Raw genomic sequence first — 17,701 nt, forward strand, 5'->3', positions numbered from 1 at the left:
TAATTTTTTAGTCATGTTTCTTTCTTTTAAACTTGGCTGCCGCTACTAATAAGAACCGCCAAAATACATATGCAGGTCTTTTCTAATAAACATTGAATTCCCTCTTTTTCCTAATATTTTAAAATATGAATGTTTGTGCAAATTTAATCTTAACCAATTCCAATGGTCGCATTTCATTCTAACTGGCCATGCTACTTCAAATGGCTAGGTATAGGTACATATTCATAAATTAACTTCCACATTTCACTAAAATGTTTTTCACGTACAAAAATGGCAGTACATTGGAGCTTTTAATGGTCATAGACTGGACGCCTTAATGATCTTCGGTACTTACGTGTTATAGCGCCCACAATATGATCATTCTTGATCTATAATGACACCGGTTTTCTGTGTCCACTCGGAGATAATCAGCCTACCCTGAGCGGGAATAAACGGTAAATACGTAGGTGTATTTTAATCAAATATGTGATAGATAGGTGGTGAGGTATTTAATATATTACTTTCTGGGTGGCTGCGCTTTCCATAATTCTCTGTTGTAGTTTCCATCAATTCGTTACTAAAGTATTATATTTTCATCATATTTTGGTATATTTCATTAAGATTAACCGATCTTTCTTCTACAAATAACTGCTCCTTAATAAAATGTAAAAAAACAACACATTTTTGTTTATCCACTTATCTGTATAATCTATTCTGTATAACAAACCACTTTTTGAACAAACGCACCTGAATGCCCTCTCGTCTATTCATACCTCAAAAGCACGATTTTCCTACTAAAGACCTAAATTGGCCTCAGCAAACCTCATACAATGGTCCTTGCATAAAGTTATGGTTTTTGACCCACTCCTTTTAAGGTTAAATGCTTAAATCTGGGTAGAACCCATATCAATATTTCAATTTTTACCAAACAGTGGCGCAGCTACTGGGATGGCTGTCCCTGGGCGCAGCCTCCAAAGGGGTGCGAACATTGTCCCAGGTGCTGAAAACTAACTACGCCTCTGCTCCCTAATTCACCAAGTATTTTTTTTTCTTACAAACATTGTAATGTCAGCTTTAAATATTTTTTTCTTTTTTATCATAGCTGAGGTGCCTGAATTTTTTTTTTTTTTACAATTAACTGCTTTTTAATATCTTATCTTAATAAAATGTAAAAAAAACTAACACATTTCTGTTGAACTTATTTTGTGTAGCAAGCCGCCTACTAAATGACCGTACCCGGAATGTATCTTAAAAGTACCATAAAAACGGTTTTTGCTTTCTAGATTCATGCCTCAAGACAACGATTTTTCAAAAAAGACCTAAATTTCTCCCAGCAAGCCTCAGATAATGGTAAATACATTAAGTTAAGAGTTTTCTCACCCACTCCTTTTAAGGTGAAATGATTAAGTATGGGTATACGGTACACAGCTATGATGAGTAATTCAATCAATCTCAGATTCCGTAATCGGTTACAAAAACAGTGATATATGTGAGCTTTTAATACTGATTGTTTTCTTGTCGCAGTAGTTCCGATCAAATCAGCCATCGCCAAGGTTTCTACAACCGTTCGTAACCATACGGCAAAAAAAACCTATACTTGAGATTTTAGACGACTCGTGGAATTACATTCGTTGTTGTGGTTTTCTTTTGAATATTTTATGTTAACTACTTTTGACGTTTAGCCCTAATATATTTTTTTGAACGTTTTCATGAGTGACGTCAAGAAACGTCACTTCCTTGAAACACCTTGCAACTCGTGGAATTACATTCGTTGTTGTGGTTTTCTTTTGAATATTTTATGTTAACTACTTTTGACGTTTAGCCCTAATGACGTTTAGCCCTAATTAAAAACAAAAGCACCAATGTCCAACACCACAGATGAAAAAAGTTGCATATCAGATTTAAACAAAATCTGGGTATGACGATCCGATGACATCGAATCGAAAATTAGAATTTGTATCAGAACTCTGGTGATTTGGGATAAATGTTATGAGGAAAGGATAAATATGAAATTTTCAATAAGATTCCGCTTTTTCTGTAAGAATTCCGTAAGTGCTTTCTTTCTTCCATAGACAGGCATCGAATTCCGTAGATTTGCGGAAAAATCCGTAGAATTGGAAACACTGACCATCTGCTTCGAAATCTTTTCGAGAAGAGTTGATTTCCGACAAAGGCCCTATAAGGTTTGCTCTTGCTGATTTCGTTATGTTAACCAACTAATCAAAACAAGTTTAGTACATGTAAACCGTTTATTAACCCATTTTGTTATTTTAATAACAAAAATGTTACCAACATAATTTGATAGTCAACAGATGTAAAACTAAAAAAGCAACAAAATCGTAACTACCTGATTCGAGGTTGTCAAAATGAGGTTCACATCGTTATATTCCGTCAGCCGGCCCCGGAGTGTTTTCGGAAAGTGCTCTTTTCCGCTTCGAATTTTCGGAAACACAACACAAATGAGTGCTCCTTTTTCGCTACACGCATTTGCAGCAAAACCCAGCATGTCGAGTAAGGGTCATTTACATAAAGCTTTCATTTATAATTTAGGCTGTTTTAAACCGCGGCATTTGAAAGTAGCAGAGGAAATGAACTCTTCCCTGCTTTTAAAGGGTTTCAAAGTTATTTTATACGGGACTTCAGCCAATGCGATAGATCGCCCCATTATCCTGTTTTGGTTAAGTAGTGTCACTGTTTTTAGATGAACTACATTTCCGTTTGAATTCTGAAAAAATGATGACGAAATGTCATCATTTTCAAAAATGAAAATGTCATCATTTTCGAAATGTCATCATTTTCAAAAATGAAAAAATGATGACGAAATGTTTGTCAAGACAGCTTTTAGGAGTTACCTTTGCCAGCACAATAATCATTGCACTATTACAATCAATATAATTATTATAATGAATAACATTGAACATACAGCCCAAATAGGGGCAAGAATTTAGAAAAAGACCAATACTCAACGTTGGTATTTGGGGGCTTTACCGAGAGGTCGGCAGAGGGAATGTAAACTCGATGTAGCCTTTTACCACACTCAAAGTCTTAAAAAAGGAACAGAGTATAAATAGATGGCACTATTAAAAAAATAACTACTGGCAGCGTTGATAGAAGAAGGAAAAGAAAGGGAGAAACTTCATTTACAGGATGAGGGGTTTGGCTTGCTCCCAGCTGAAGACATCTCTGCCAAAATGACCATAGGTGCTAGTCTTTTGGTAAATAGGCCTCTTCAGGTCCAAGTCTCTGAAAAAAAGAAAATTTTATGAAAAAGATGCGGATAAAAGGAGAGGTAGTTAAATTTTTTTTGATCAAACTTTTTGCTAAATTTGGAAAGAGGAAGCTAATAAAATTGTTTTGGGCCCTAGACAGCTTTGTATAATTCCCATTAGTTCTCAGATGTAGATAAACAACATCTACATCATTTAAACTACATCTACATCATTTTAATAAACTACAGGAGTAGCAATTCAATGGATGGGCAATGATTTCCAAATGAACATATAGTGTCCTATTAAGGAGGCAGGGCGGAATATCCGGTTTGAGCTCCCCCTCTCCCGTCAAAATTGTTGTCAGACTCATACAAAAATAGCAAAATACATTTAACCAAATTTGTGTTGCGTTTTGTAAAGTTTCTTGCCCCCCCCCCCCCAACCCGTGCAAGATCCTGGGTATGGCCTGGGGGTAAGGGGGAGGATATGGCTTTATCTCAACTTTTCACTTAGTGAAAATACTAAAAGAGATTGTTCAAAATCTAGCCCCCGCTCCTCAGCCTATTAACCTCAACCCTCCCACTACCTATTAGCATACTTAGAATATATCAATTTATTACCGCCACATCTTTTCAATACAGTGTAAATCGCACTGTTATCATGCATAGTTTTGTCATTTCTCAAATAGCACTTGTATATTCATGTTATTTTTTGCTTGTCTGTCTAAACATTGTCATTTTAAGATTCCAATATGTTTTCCAAAAGGCCACTGAATCAATAGCTAATGTTTCGTATTTTTCTGGGCTTTATCAAGAAGCCAAACGATTTTACCTTAATCTCACGACATTTTCTTAAATAATATAAAACATAATAATTAATATAATATTAGTAATTAATGTTAATATAAGTAATATAATTAACATAACAATTAATATAATACTAATATAATTAATATTAATAATTAATATAATATTATTATAATATAATAATATTTAATGTAATAAAATATTATCTTAAATTGCACAACTTTATTGTAATCTAACCACTAACTTGGTTAGGATAGTCCAGCTAGAATAATTACCAATAGAATAATCAATAGTATTTAACGTAAGGAACAAAAGAGGATTAAAAGAAAAAAAAAGTGTCTTTTGATTTAGTTCAGATCAATATCCTCCTCAGCATTCCATGAAAGTCTCAGCGTAATACCCTCAGGTGTTTCTGAGATTTTGCAGATACATCCTTTTGACAACCTGGATACACATACTGTCTTTTGATCTAGTTCAAGATTCTCTGAAAGTTTTAATTTAATATCCTTAGCAGACCCTGATACAAATAAAACTGGAAAATCATGCATTTATGAAATTACCAACCATTTAGTTATGATATTACATTTACTAATAATAAAACCCTTTACGGGCCATGGTAAATAAACATTCAAAATTTTCCATAGTTGGAATAACAATTTAAAGCTTAATAGCCAAAACAACCCTTTAGTTCGAAGTGAATAAATAAATTGAGCAAAATCGTCCCCATTTGGTATACCCAATCCGACCACTCTTCACAATTTTTTTCATCCGCATAAAAATTGGTATCTCTAAGTGTAACAGCCCATTCCTTCCTTTCAAACCACTCAAAAAACGCTAAATTCTTTACAAAAACCAAAACAATGAATTGAATCATCTTCCATATCTCCGTGCACTAGACAAAGTAAGGACCCAGGTTCGGCCCCATGATTTGCAATCTTTTTGAAAAGGTTTATAACTTACTTAAGAATACGACCAGGTCTTAGGTCAAAGTTCTTCTTTACAATGGCGACAAGTTCTTTCTGTGTTTTACCACTGGTGCCATAGTCAAAGATAGTAATCGATAAAGGTTCAGCAACACCAATAGCATAGGAAACCTGGAAAAAGGAATGTTTTTTATTTTATTTAATAAGATAAGGGTTCATAAAAAAAGGATGATTGAAAATATAGTCTAAGTGGGATTTGTACTAGTGAAACCAGCCCAAAAACGGATCAGAAAATACACTATCAGACTAAAAAAAAAGGACAGTGAGAATGAAATCCGACTCCTTCAACTGGTAGCCTGAACGCTTACACAACTCTACAGGCATTAAAAATAAGTCAAAAATCTCTATTTCAATTCTTAATGAACAAGATGTCCACTTACAATTAAGGAAATTTTTGCTTCTAGAGGGCATCAGATTTGAAAAAAGAAAACATGAGAAAAAAAAAACTAAAATAAGGTAAAATTGCATAAAAATAGGCTCTAATTTGCGTCTGGAATAGAAAAAAAATTAAGTTTCGTAATCACACTCAGTATGCTACTAGTTATGTATCTGTTGTTTATTAGTAAAACAAATAAAACCGATATGGCGGATAAAAATTATCAGGACTAATTTGTTACTCTTTTAAGATGAAAGATAAGGTCCGTTATATTGCGCCATAATATTATTTAGCTGTAAGAACCAAGGACAGTGAAAGTAAAGTGACAATGCTGAATCAGTTTTTTTCCCAAATAATTACCTTTAAAACAATAAAAAGCTCAAAAGATACTCGTGAGCTAGTAGGCAATTAATTCCTTATTGTTTTACCTTTCGTATTTTGTATTATGGAAAGGTAGTGTGGTTTCCGTCGTTGAGTTTATATTATTACGAAGACACTGTTTTCAAAATTTTGGTTTCTATTGACAAGCCTCACTCTCTGATCCCTGTTTGTTACTGTGAATAACGGATACAAGATTGAGTGCCAAATTTCAACATGTAATTTGTATTTTCAAGATTTTCCAACCTGCAAAATTCTGTGGCTTTCCCTTTGCATGACAAACTTGAAATATTGTTTATCTTGATTAATTTTATTATTTAGTTTCAAATTATGATTTCTCTTTGCAAAATGTACGTCTACTCTTGCAAATGTACATATTTAAAGTTTAAAAAAATCGGTTGTTCCAGATTAAATGGCGCAAGGAGTAGCAGATTAAAAAGTAATGAAAATACGTGACAGCCACAAAAAAAAGTAAAAACACAAAAGACGAAAGAGGTAAAAAAGGAATAAATGGCGTAGTTGCCTTTTGGAATCAACAGATTATTTACGTTTGTATTTCACGGACAAAAAACGTTATCAAATTTGAAAAATAAGTTTTGCCAAACAGAAAAGATTAGAAATTATATAGAAAAGTTCTGTATAGAACAAGATTACAGAAAGAGGCTGTATACAAAAGATTAGAAAAGTTCAGTAGAAGTTTAGCGGCAGATGAATGGTGGGATGTTTTGCGATTTTAGTGTCTATTTGTTGTTTTGTCCGTTTTTATTTTATTCCTTCGATCTTTTTTTATATATTACTCAAGTAGTGGTGTATGATTTTTAGTCGGAAATAAAATTTACTCATTCCTGGGTGAAGAGGTCTCACGTTTTTAAGTAGTGGATTTTCATAATCTCCGGTTGTATATTATTTGCAAGATTAAAAAAAAAAAAAATAATAATAATGAAAGTAAGGAGCAGCACTAAAACTTAAAACGTACAGAAATTATTACGTACATGGTCGTTTTTTTCCTCAACACCTTACTCTTTACGCTAAAGTTTGTTTTTTTGTTCCAGTTATTTAAGAAAGACTCCTGAATCACAAAGGCCGTTTAATTAGAATAATAAGCTCCTCTAAAAGTTCTAAAAAACCTTTAGCGTAAAGAGCGAGGAATTGAGGAGAGGATGACCCCCTCATACATAATACTTTCTGTTCGTTTAAGTGTTAATGTTGCTCCTTACTTTCAGTTGAAAAAAACTTTTTTTTTATTTAATATTTTTAAGATTAACTGAAACAATAATTACCTTTTCTAATTGAGTGTCAGATAGTTATTTTTTATCACTAGGAATTTTTTTCAAAACACGTTTTTCAAATTTTGGTTACTATGGGCTGTGGTTCGCTCTTTACTAGGTTGCAGCTACTGCTGCAGCCATGATGAAAAATAGAAACACCAGAATTGTCAGTAGTTTCATTTTCCAAGAAGAGTCCTAAGAATTGTGCTTCCTAAAATACAAAATTTGCCGATTGCGCTCAGGGCTTTTTTTTGAGACTAAGTGGAGCAGATCGAAGCAATAATTCGAAAGGCACCATGTAACACAAATTTAATTTTAAGAAAAAAAACAACTGAAAATTGTATTCCCGTTTTTGACTGTTATTAACAGGCAGTTGTTCAGAAAAGAATTTTATTACAGCATTCAAGGTGCGGCAAAAACAGTTCTAATGTCAAAACTCAAATTAAGGATTTAAGGAAAACTTAAACTTTTAAAAACCTTGAAATTAAAATAAGATAAAATGAAATGATCTTGCTTTGCTTCATGGGATGAAACCAGAGTCGGTTTTGGGGGAGGGACAGAGGGCGCACTTGCTCCGGGCACCAACATTTTAGGGGCGCAAAATTTCAAACAAATAATCTAGACCCTTATAATCATTTTGTAGTCCTGCAGTGGGTCTGACCTTAGCTTGGTAATACGGGACCCAGAGATCGAATCATGCTGCAGGAATGCACTGCAGGGCCGTCGCAGGGACCTTAGTAGTCAAGAAGCGTTGTTAATCCGATACAATACAATAATCATTTTGTAGTTTTTATTTTTATGAATTTATATTTATGAAAATAAAATAGAGGGCATAGTTAATAAATGAAATAATGAATAAATTAATACAAATAAATTAAATTAAAATAATAATTAAATAATTTCGAAAAAAATTATTAATAAATAAAAAAAAAGAATAATTTTCGTAATAAAGGAAAATTATGCTAAAATTTGGCCTGAAAACTTTGTGGGAGACAGAAGAGGGTGCAGTAATTAAGGTTCTGCCTTGGGTGCAAGAGAGGCCAGATCCGCCACTGGGTGAAATGTATGCCTAAGTTCCCCAGAAACCATAGCACAGTTTCTTGTGAACTACCAGATAAGGGACAGAAGTAGGAAAAAGGCACTACTTACTTGAACTAAACAACGCCTGCATATTCCAGATTTGACCAATGATTTTGCCACCCATCTAGCGGCATAGGCTGCAGATCTATCAACTTTGGTAAAGTCTTTGCCACTGAATGCACCACCGCCGTGTGCCCCCCAGCCACCGTATGTGTCGACAATGATTTTTCTCCCTGTTAAACCGGAATCACCCTAAAGAAAAGAATTTACTGGCATTATTAGGTACTGATTTCATGTCCAAGGAGTATAAATTTCTTATCATTAATATTGATTCTTCATTATGGTAGTTGTAAACGAAGTATACAAACTTATTTACCACCATCATATAATCCAAAATTACCACTATCATGCAATCCAAATTACCACAAATTCATGCACTCCAACTAATGAAAATTCAAACAATCGAAACTGTTTCAAGTTCATAAAATACACATTGCCACAAATTCATAAAATCCAAATTGCCACAAATTCATGCACTCAAACTAGTGAAAATTCATACAATCCAAATTGTTTCAAGTTCATAAAATACACATTGCCACAAATTCATAAAATACAAATTGCCACGAATTCATACAATCCAAACAGTGGCGCAAATTCACAAAAATTAGGGGTAAGGCGACATATTTGTTGTGTTTAATTTTTTTTATAAGAATACCATGAAAAGGCGTTTCCGATGACAATAAATGCCCAAAAATGTACATTTCAAAATCAGCACCCCCTCCCTCTACTAACATCACTGATTCCAAATTGTCACTACAGAGATATTAGCAATAAGAACTGATTATGAGAAAGTTGCGAAATGAAGGGCTAAGTTGATCCACTGATAAGCTACTCATTTTGTTTTGAATTGACAAGCTCTAGTTACTAGGCAAACTTTTAAACTTTTCATTAACAAAGTGGTTCGATCTCAGTTGAGTGTATTTGACACATGCTGATGATGGAGAAAAGCCATGTTTGAATATGTAGCGATGAAGATTTTTAATCATAATAAACGTCGGGGATTTGTTGTATGAAAGATTCTATAGCCATAATGGATCAGAGAAACGAGTCTCCTATATCAAAATTAAAGTCTCCTACCAAAATTAAATTGTGGCTTACTTTCATTGGTCTTCCTTTTGTGGCGCATACTTGTAAGAAGCATATTTCAGAAAAGGAAGTCTAAAGTATCTGTTTTAACATTCAAGCTGATTCGAACATTCCCACCTTCAAAACTTGATTAGATTGTCCGGATGCACTATTAAACCAACCAAAGGATATAAAAGTTTTAAAGCAACAGGTTTCTTTGTATTTCATCTCTCTGGTCTTCTTTGCTATAACCGTAAATAAGAAGCGACAAATAAGGTAGGAAGGAGACGTTGAGTCCGCTAGAGCACTAAGCTAAATACGACAGGTCTGTTGTAGTAGCAGTAGTTTCGCTTTTATCTTTCATTTTAAATTGCTTGGTATTTAGTTTAGAGTTATTCTTCCGTTTGTACAAATTCTTATTTTCAATTTAAGAGTTCAACTTTAATTTAAATTATGATTTTATTTGAACTTATAGTAAGTCTCTCACTTTTTTGTTGTTTATTTCGTTTTTTATTTATTTTGTTTGGTCTAAACTTAGATTTATACTTCACTTTCTCCGCATTAGAATTTACAATTTAACAAATTTAATACAAATAATTTTTATTCTTGGTAATTCAATCTGGTAATACCGTTCTTGAATTAAGACTCCAAGGTCCGGACCGGCCGGACCACAATCTAGTCAGACATGATAATGAAATTTAAACTACGCATGACTGCAGCGCCAATTATATATCCTGTTCGTAATTCCTAGAGTTGAAAACTATTCAATTTTGAAGCATATAATTTATGACTGACCAATCTGATTCCACATTCAAAGCATCATTTAAAAAAAAGAAAAATCCAGGATTTTTGTCCGGGTTGGGGGGGGGGGGGGTAGGAAAACTACAAAACGCATCAAACAATTTTAATATGCATTTTGTTACTTATTTACGAGACAGGAAAAAATTTGGCAGGAACATTCAAACGCAGTAACCCATTTCTCTAGATATGGCGCTGTCCCCTTCTGTAATTCAAGTATGACTAAAACTAAATAAAATCCATTTCATTCATAAATTATCGACGGCTACGACTATCGTATGACTCGGGCATAAACTATTTGTCAGCAACCAGGTTAAACCGACTCGCATGATCAGATTTTCATCATCTAAAGCAGACGTCCTGGCCGAGTTGGTTGGTGCGCTGGATTCGGGATCCTTTGTCTGAGAGGACGCGGTTCCGAATCCCAGTGTACCCAATTCTTCAGTTGGGACGGGGGTCAGTGGCGTGACTCTGTAAGCTTAGCCAGAGTCGACCCAGCTCTAAATGGGTACCTGGAGAAATCTGGGGAAGGTAAACAGGAAGGGTGTGTGAAAGCACAGGATGGCTGGCCCCCAACCCCCCATTGCACTTCCTGGCTGAAGGGCCAAGAAACGGAGATCAGCACCGCCGGTAGGTACTGTAAAGTCTAATGCCGTATCCTTTACCTTTTACCTTTTAAAGCAGACAAACATCAGATCAAATCCTTTCCCGATCTGGGTTCTCCGAACATCTGACTTTCTAAGATTATTATTATTACGACTTTCTAAGATTTCTTACAATTTTAAAATTAATCACCGGCCGCTAAATGAATTTGAGCCCTTCCCTCGCTTAACTGAAATAGATTCATGAATATGAGTCGGATCAACCTTTAGCCTCAATGACATAAAAAAAACAAAAAAAAACAACAACAACAAGACCTATAGAAATCAAACTATATATAGTTTCAAAATAATTGCGAAAACCTACAAAACACACCTGGTACATATTTTCCTTATTGACTATTAAGAAACATTACAATCCAAATACTAGCTTCTAAGAATAAATTAGAATGACCTTGTAAAAATCAATAAAACAAAATAGTTTTCCCTATTTACGTTAAAGGTCATAGGTGAACAGCTGAAAAAAGGCATCGCAAGTTTTGTGAGGAGGGAAGGGTTTGACCCGGAATCTGCTCAGAGGGTACACTTTCCATCCGTTTATAATTATCTTGATTCCCTCCTCAGTTCCCTCGAATGTACCCCTTCCCCCCTATTTACCTGCGCCTAGTACCTTTTACGTACATTATAAAAACCAAATAATATTCAATTTATTACCAAATATTCAATTATTCTACTTTTTTTCAAAGACATAGTTATTTACGATTTCTCTCAGTTGATTTGTAAATAGCAAAGTAATAGTAGATTGCACTATAAAAGGCTTAGGAAGGAAACTTATTACCGCATGGACAGTGTTGCAACTTCAGTTCGTGAAACCAACTATCTTACAAGCAAAAACTAGTGCAAGGCAAAAAAGGCGCTTTCATATTTTCTTTATAAATGTTCTTTTCTTTATAACCGGTTCATTGCTTAAAAAAAAATCATGCAACCTTTATTTTCAGTTACCTTCTTTCAAACTTAACGGAAAGTACTCCAGAAATATATACTACAAATAATACCAATATACTGCCTCTGGCAACCCTGCTAAATCTCTGTGCCATTGAAAACATAGAATATTTTTATAGGTCTTACGATGCCTTGAACAAAATGGCTATCTCGGTATTTTTGGTTTTGCAACATTATGACCAAATTCTTCACTTTTACACCTAGTATGCGAGTGACAAAGGGACCGTATCCCTCCATTTCTTTGCCCCAAATACGATAATGTAGAATCGAAACTCTAAACGTAGGTACATATTAATGGGTAACAAAGTCGTGCTCAAATTATTCGAGCCTGGGTACTCTTACCGAATACACCTTGAAAAACTAACAGAGTACATCCTTGGAAAATCTTATATGATATAGGAACCATTTTTTTATTGTTTTTATTATAATTCATGTTATACATTTATTATTTACTCATACAAAACGGGAGCGTACCCTTAGAAAATGATGAATTTTTATAAGATATAAGAATAGTTATTTTTTATATTTATAAATCTATAGTTTTATTTTACATTATATTTTTATGAATTTATATCACAGTTTACAATTTTCCCATAAATTATACTTTTTGTAACTATAACTCATAAATATTTATTTAACTGTAAAATGAAAAAAATTACAATTCATTTAACCGAATGGCCATCTCAGTATCTTTGATCTTGTGACCCATTATGGCACAAAGCGGTCACAAAATAAATTGTTGAAATTGTGGCACAAAACGGCAATTCATTAAACCACCATATCTCTCAAACAAAATAGTTTACATGATCCTACTCTCTGTTGTCTAGGACTGCAGTTTGAGTTCAATTTAGGTCAAAATTGTCAATCAGTGGTACTGAACAAGTAAGAAGTACTGCTTTGTGGAGATGTGATCGTTTTTTTTTTTTTAATCAAAAGAGAGAAAGAGTGATAGGTTTATTTAAACAACAATCGTAGATCAAATGGCTAATTTAATGTTGAAATTAAATTATAATTTAATTGAATATAATTATAATTTAATTATAATTTAAATTAATAAATTAAATTAATAAATTATAATTTAATTAATATAATTAAATTATAATTTGAAATAATTTAATGTTGAGGGAGAGGGAGAGGGGGAGAGGGAGAGGGAGAGAGAGAGAGAGAGAGAGAGAGAGAGAGAGAGAGAGAGAGAGAGAGAGAGAGAGAGAGAGAGAGAGAGAGAGAGAGAGAGAGAGAGAGAGAGAGAGAGAGAGAGAGATAGAAAGGTTTATTTAAACAGCAATCATAGATCAAATGGCTAATTTAATGTTGAAATACAAAGCATGTTATTATGCACTATTATATATTGACGTAAAAAGGGAGAACTAGTACAAGAGAATCGAACAATCACACCCTGAGCGCACATATTTTCTGGAATATATTTCCTACGGGAACAATACTTCCAGAGGGTATATTTAATAAACTAAAGGGTCCCAAAGGGCATAAGTATCCCAATCTTTCAGCCTCACACAGCCTAAAAAGAACCTTAAGATTACTTATATTACCATTGTTTGCTGTTTGATACCCCCTCCCGAACCAGAAAGAGCCTTTACTGTCAATATAGTAATTACCATTGGTCCACCGATGATAAAAGTCCCACACGGGTTAATGTGAAACACCGTTCTTGAGTCTAAATATTTGTCTGGGATGACCGTTTTAACGACGTGTTCCATAATTTCACTTCGGAGTTGTTCCAAACTGATTTTCTCTGAATGTTGAACTGATATGACAACAGTGTGAACTCGGATAGGAATGCAGGCTCCTTGATCAAAGTAATATTCACATGTGACCTGGAAATGAAACTTGGCATTAAGAAAAAACTATGGATAACATTCGATAGGGGAAAAATATGGCTGCATGCTTGGTCCTAAATGGGGGGAAGGTTCTGGGACATCACGAATAGAACAGTTTTTTTTTTTCACAAAAACACCATCTTCAATCTGCTACAAAATAAAAAAAATTGCAATTTGGTCTTCTAAAATTGGAGAAAACCGAATGCACCCACCTCCCTATAGGCATCTGTGTTCGCAAAATATTGAATTTAACTTATTCAAAAGATACCCCTCCCCCAGGTAATCATATTCTTAAAACATCAAATTTAACTTATTTTAAAAACAAGAGTGGAAATACTAAAAGACGACATGGTCCGTCATTTCTTTTCATTCCAAATCATGATGATAAGCGGAATGCGTCACTACATATTAAAGATAATAATGCGCTTTAATTCCATTCTAAAGAATGATAAAAAAAAAAACATAAACATAATTGCGTAATCATGCTGCGTAGGCTAGTAATTATGCATCCAACGTTTATTTGTAATATAATAAAACCAATCTGGTTGATTAAATTATCAAGGCTGATTTTTCGCTTTTTTAAGATGAAAGATAAGGTCCAAAATATTTTGCCACAAAATAAAATTAATCCAGCGAGTGAAATTTTGAGCTTTGTGGCAGTAAGATGCTATCTGATCCTTTATTTATGAATAAATCTCATGGATTTTGACTAAAAATAACTTTTAAAATTATTTTTACTATTTTTGACTAAAAAAGACGATAGGACTTTGAGTCGGTTTTCTCTCTATGGAAAGCCCCATTTCACCAATGGGGTCAATTCATGGAAATGTACGCGTAGGGGGTGAAATGTATTTTCAAAATACAGGAGAGAGGATTGTCTGTTTTCCTCAATAAATGTACATAAAAGGGTAAATTGCAATGGAAATACGCACCTCCCAAACAAAAAAAGGATAGATTATCTTCGTTATTCCTATACCACTATTTAAAATATATATATATATATATTTTTTACAGGTATTAAGCCTTTTTTACAAAAGGTATTAAGTATTTTTTTTACAGGTATTAAGAAGAATGGCAAAACGCATGAGAAACATCTAATTTGGGCTATGTATTGGCGCTGGCGCATTCGGGGGTTAGGAGAAAAGTAAAGTGAAGCGTTATTCGAAAAGATACAGGTAATTATTTTAGGATTACGTTCATTATTCCTAAAAGTGCTTCACATTAACTAACCCCAACCCCCTAATGTGCAAATATATAGACCAACTAACTTTATCTGCACTGTGACAGACGCCACCCTTTTTTTAACACTTAATATCTGTAAACTGAAGCTACTTTATCAACGAGTGAATAGTGGTATAGGTATAATAGAAAAGATCCAATCTATTTTTTTTAAGATCAAGGGGTGGGACAAAAATTCTAGGGGAGTAACCCCCCCCCCCAATTGACGCCACTGCATTTTGCAAATTCACAGCACTTCGAAGTATACACACTTTAGGCGTTAAAGCAAAATAGCAAAAAACCTAACAAAAAAACTAATAATATTCTAAGTTTTTAATATCCCTTGACTTCCAAACAATTCAACCTAAAATTCCAAAGGACGTACATACATATGCCTACATATGATTCGCAATCAACACAGAATACTCTAATGAACCGATAGAGTATATGAAATAATAGATGTAGAATCAAGGGCGTATCCAGAATTTTTGTTCGGGTGGAAGATAGTACAAAAAACTTAAAATAATGCGTAAAAGATTTGCTTATACGCATTTTTGCTACGTTTTTATGATTCAGGCAAAACTTCGGGGGGAGGTTTAAAAACCTGCCACTCCCCTACCATGGTATCACCTTGCTTGGAATAACAGATATATATATATATATATATATATATGTTTGAGAATTTGCTAAACCGTGTCGCAATCGCAATCAACACAGAATACTCTAATGAACCGATGGTGACTAGATAGAATATATGCAAGAATAGATGTAGAATCAAGGGCGTATCTAGGATTTTTGTTCGGGGGGAAGGTAGTACAAAAAACTTAAAATAATGCATAAAAAATTTGCTTATACGCATTTTTGCTACGTTTTTATGATTCAGGCAAAATTTCGGGGGGAGGTTTCAAAACCTACCACTCTCCTACCATGGTATCGCCTTGTGTAGAATAACAGAATATATATATATATATATATATATATATATATATATATATATATATATATATATATATATATATATATTTGAGAATTTGCTAAACCGTGATAAAGTTACAAGGAATAATATAGAAAAGAATGAAAAGTTTGTGACTTTTTGTAAGTGAAGAAGATTTATTTTAGGAGGAAGAATTAGAGACGGTACTAAAAAGATCAAAAATAATAAGGTTCCAGGTCCTAATAGCGTGGTAAATGAGTTTTTTAAACGTGGTGGTTGTGAAGTTAGAGATAAATTAATAAGATTTTAAAAAAGAAGATTTTAGGAAATTAAGCCCTCCATAACAAAGGAAGGATTTAAGGGAAATTGGAACATCTTGGTAGGGTTTAGAATAAAATAGGGTAGAGCAGCGTGCGTAGCTGTGATGGCCTCAGGCTGCTTGATGCTGCAGTGAGTTGTTAGCAGTAGTAGTAACATATATATATATATATATATATATGTTATATAAAAAAGGTTATACTACTCGAAGTGCGTTACGGAATACCGGATTTAAAGCCACGGACGTTCATAATTATTTTAAGTCGACGTTTTAACTTTATTTAACGATATTAATGACGTATTGATAACTAATCTACTGCGCAGTCCATTGACTAGCACTGTCCAGTTTAAAATCCTACGCATTCAAACCTGTTTTGACACACCCCCAAATGAAGTTAGTTTTAGTTGCCAAATATCCAAAAATAAACATCACTCCTTTGTATTAAATAAAACTTCCTGAACGATAGCTAATCATAGCTCTAAATAAACGTAACTTTTTCAACAAGTGCGCATTTAATTTTGGGTGTGGACAAGTGTATCGAAAGCCCAGAAATCGGCAAAATAACCAAATGTGGGGATTCAAGTGGGGGGGGGGGGAGCTTCCTCCACCGTGCATGCAATTTTTAATGTCAAGATTACAAAACTAACAGAAATCATACTAAAAGTTGCATTAATTAAATGTTTAGCATTATTATTTCGTTAAATTATTAAATAATCCATATCGATGTAACGGATTATTACAACGTCATCGCGTTAGAACAATATAAAGTAACGTTTTTCAAGCTTTTCCTGAGACAGGGAAACCGTAAGAGTACACACTATTGTGGATACGCATTACTCTCTGGATTTTTCCAGTGAACATCCTTATTCCTTCGTCCAAGCATGCCTATATAAGTGCCTGTGATTAATATGAAACATCCTATTGCACTGAAAACAAATCTATTCAACTGAATGATGAAATATCAAATTAGAAATGAGAAATATTAGCTTAAAACTTTCAAGAAATGACGTTTTTAAGAACGCCGTAGAAACAAATTAGCTTATCGTGTTTCCACACACCTTCTTTCGATGGAAAAGTTCCAATATTTTTTTAAGCACAAAAAATGAAGAAATTTCAAACCATCGTCACTACCAAATTTTGTTCTTAAAAAAATGTTTATCGGAAATTCGCTGATATAAAATGGTTGAAAGGTTATAGCTTTTGTATGATAAAATAAGGTTTTGTCTCAAAACTATTCTCACACAAAACTACCAAATCTGTAATCTACTAAAAAAATAAAACCGTAATGGGCAATCCAGGCAACACAAGGGTTGTCTTATTATAGAGTCGTGTCCCTCTCATGTACTTTTAATTTTTTTTTTTTTGCTAAATAAGATGACAAAAGAAGTAGTTAAAAGGTTAAAAAGTTAAAGTAGTTAAGAGACATGGAATCCAACCACTATATCGACATACAAAATAAACGAATGTCAGAAGTAAAACGTATGGTACGATATTTAATAGTGACGAAACAGGGGTTATAGAGAAGGGCGCAGGGATCAACACAAATCTATAGTAAAAAATACAAACATGTACAAAAGCAGTCAAAAGCGATAAAACACAGTCAAAAATGCAGCTTATAAAATAAATAATCAGTAAAAAAGTCACGAAATAAGGTTATAGTGTCGATAAAATTCCAAAAAAATGAAGCTGAAAATCAGCTGATCCAACAGTCATTCAAACAACTTAAAGCATATTTTGTTCTTTTTTTTACAGTACTTAAAAGGTGGAAATGTCAGCCAGTTATGCAGCACGA

General features: G+C 33.7%; 1 protein-coding gene across 1 annotated transcript in view; it reads right to left on the minus strand.

Moving 5' to 3' along the window:
- Positions 1 to 2,209: 2,209 nt before the first annotated feature.
- LOC136041444 (S-adenosylmethionine synthase-like) overlaps positions 2,210 to 17,701 on the minus strand; it is a 37,905-nt gene continuing 22,413 nt past the window's right edge. The window contains exons 5-8 of the mRNA XM_065726112.1: positions 13,217 to 13,435; positions 8,149 to 8,331; positions 4,955 to 5,088; positions 2,210 to 3,222 (exon numbers count right to left, since the gene is read on the minus strand). Of these exons, the coding sequence (XP_065582184.1) occupies positions 3,120 to 3,222; positions 4,955 to 5,088; positions 8,149 to 8,331; positions 13,217 to 13,435 (639 nt within the window). The 3' untranslated portion in view covers positions 2,210 to 3,119. The remainder of the gene's footprint in view (positions 3,223 to 4,954; positions 5,089 to 8,148; positions 8,332 to 13,216; positions 13,436 to 17,701) is intronic.

The sequence above is a fragment of the Artemia franciscana genome, unplaced genomic scaffold (assembly GCF_032884065.1).
Source record: "Artemia franciscana unplaced genomic scaffold, ASM3288406v1 PGA_scaffold_23, whole genome shotgun sequence".
In the NCBI taxonomy this organism is placed as follows: domain Eukaryota; kingdom Metazoa; phylum Arthropoda; class Branchiopoda; order Anostraca; family Artemiidae; genus Artemia; species Artemia franciscana.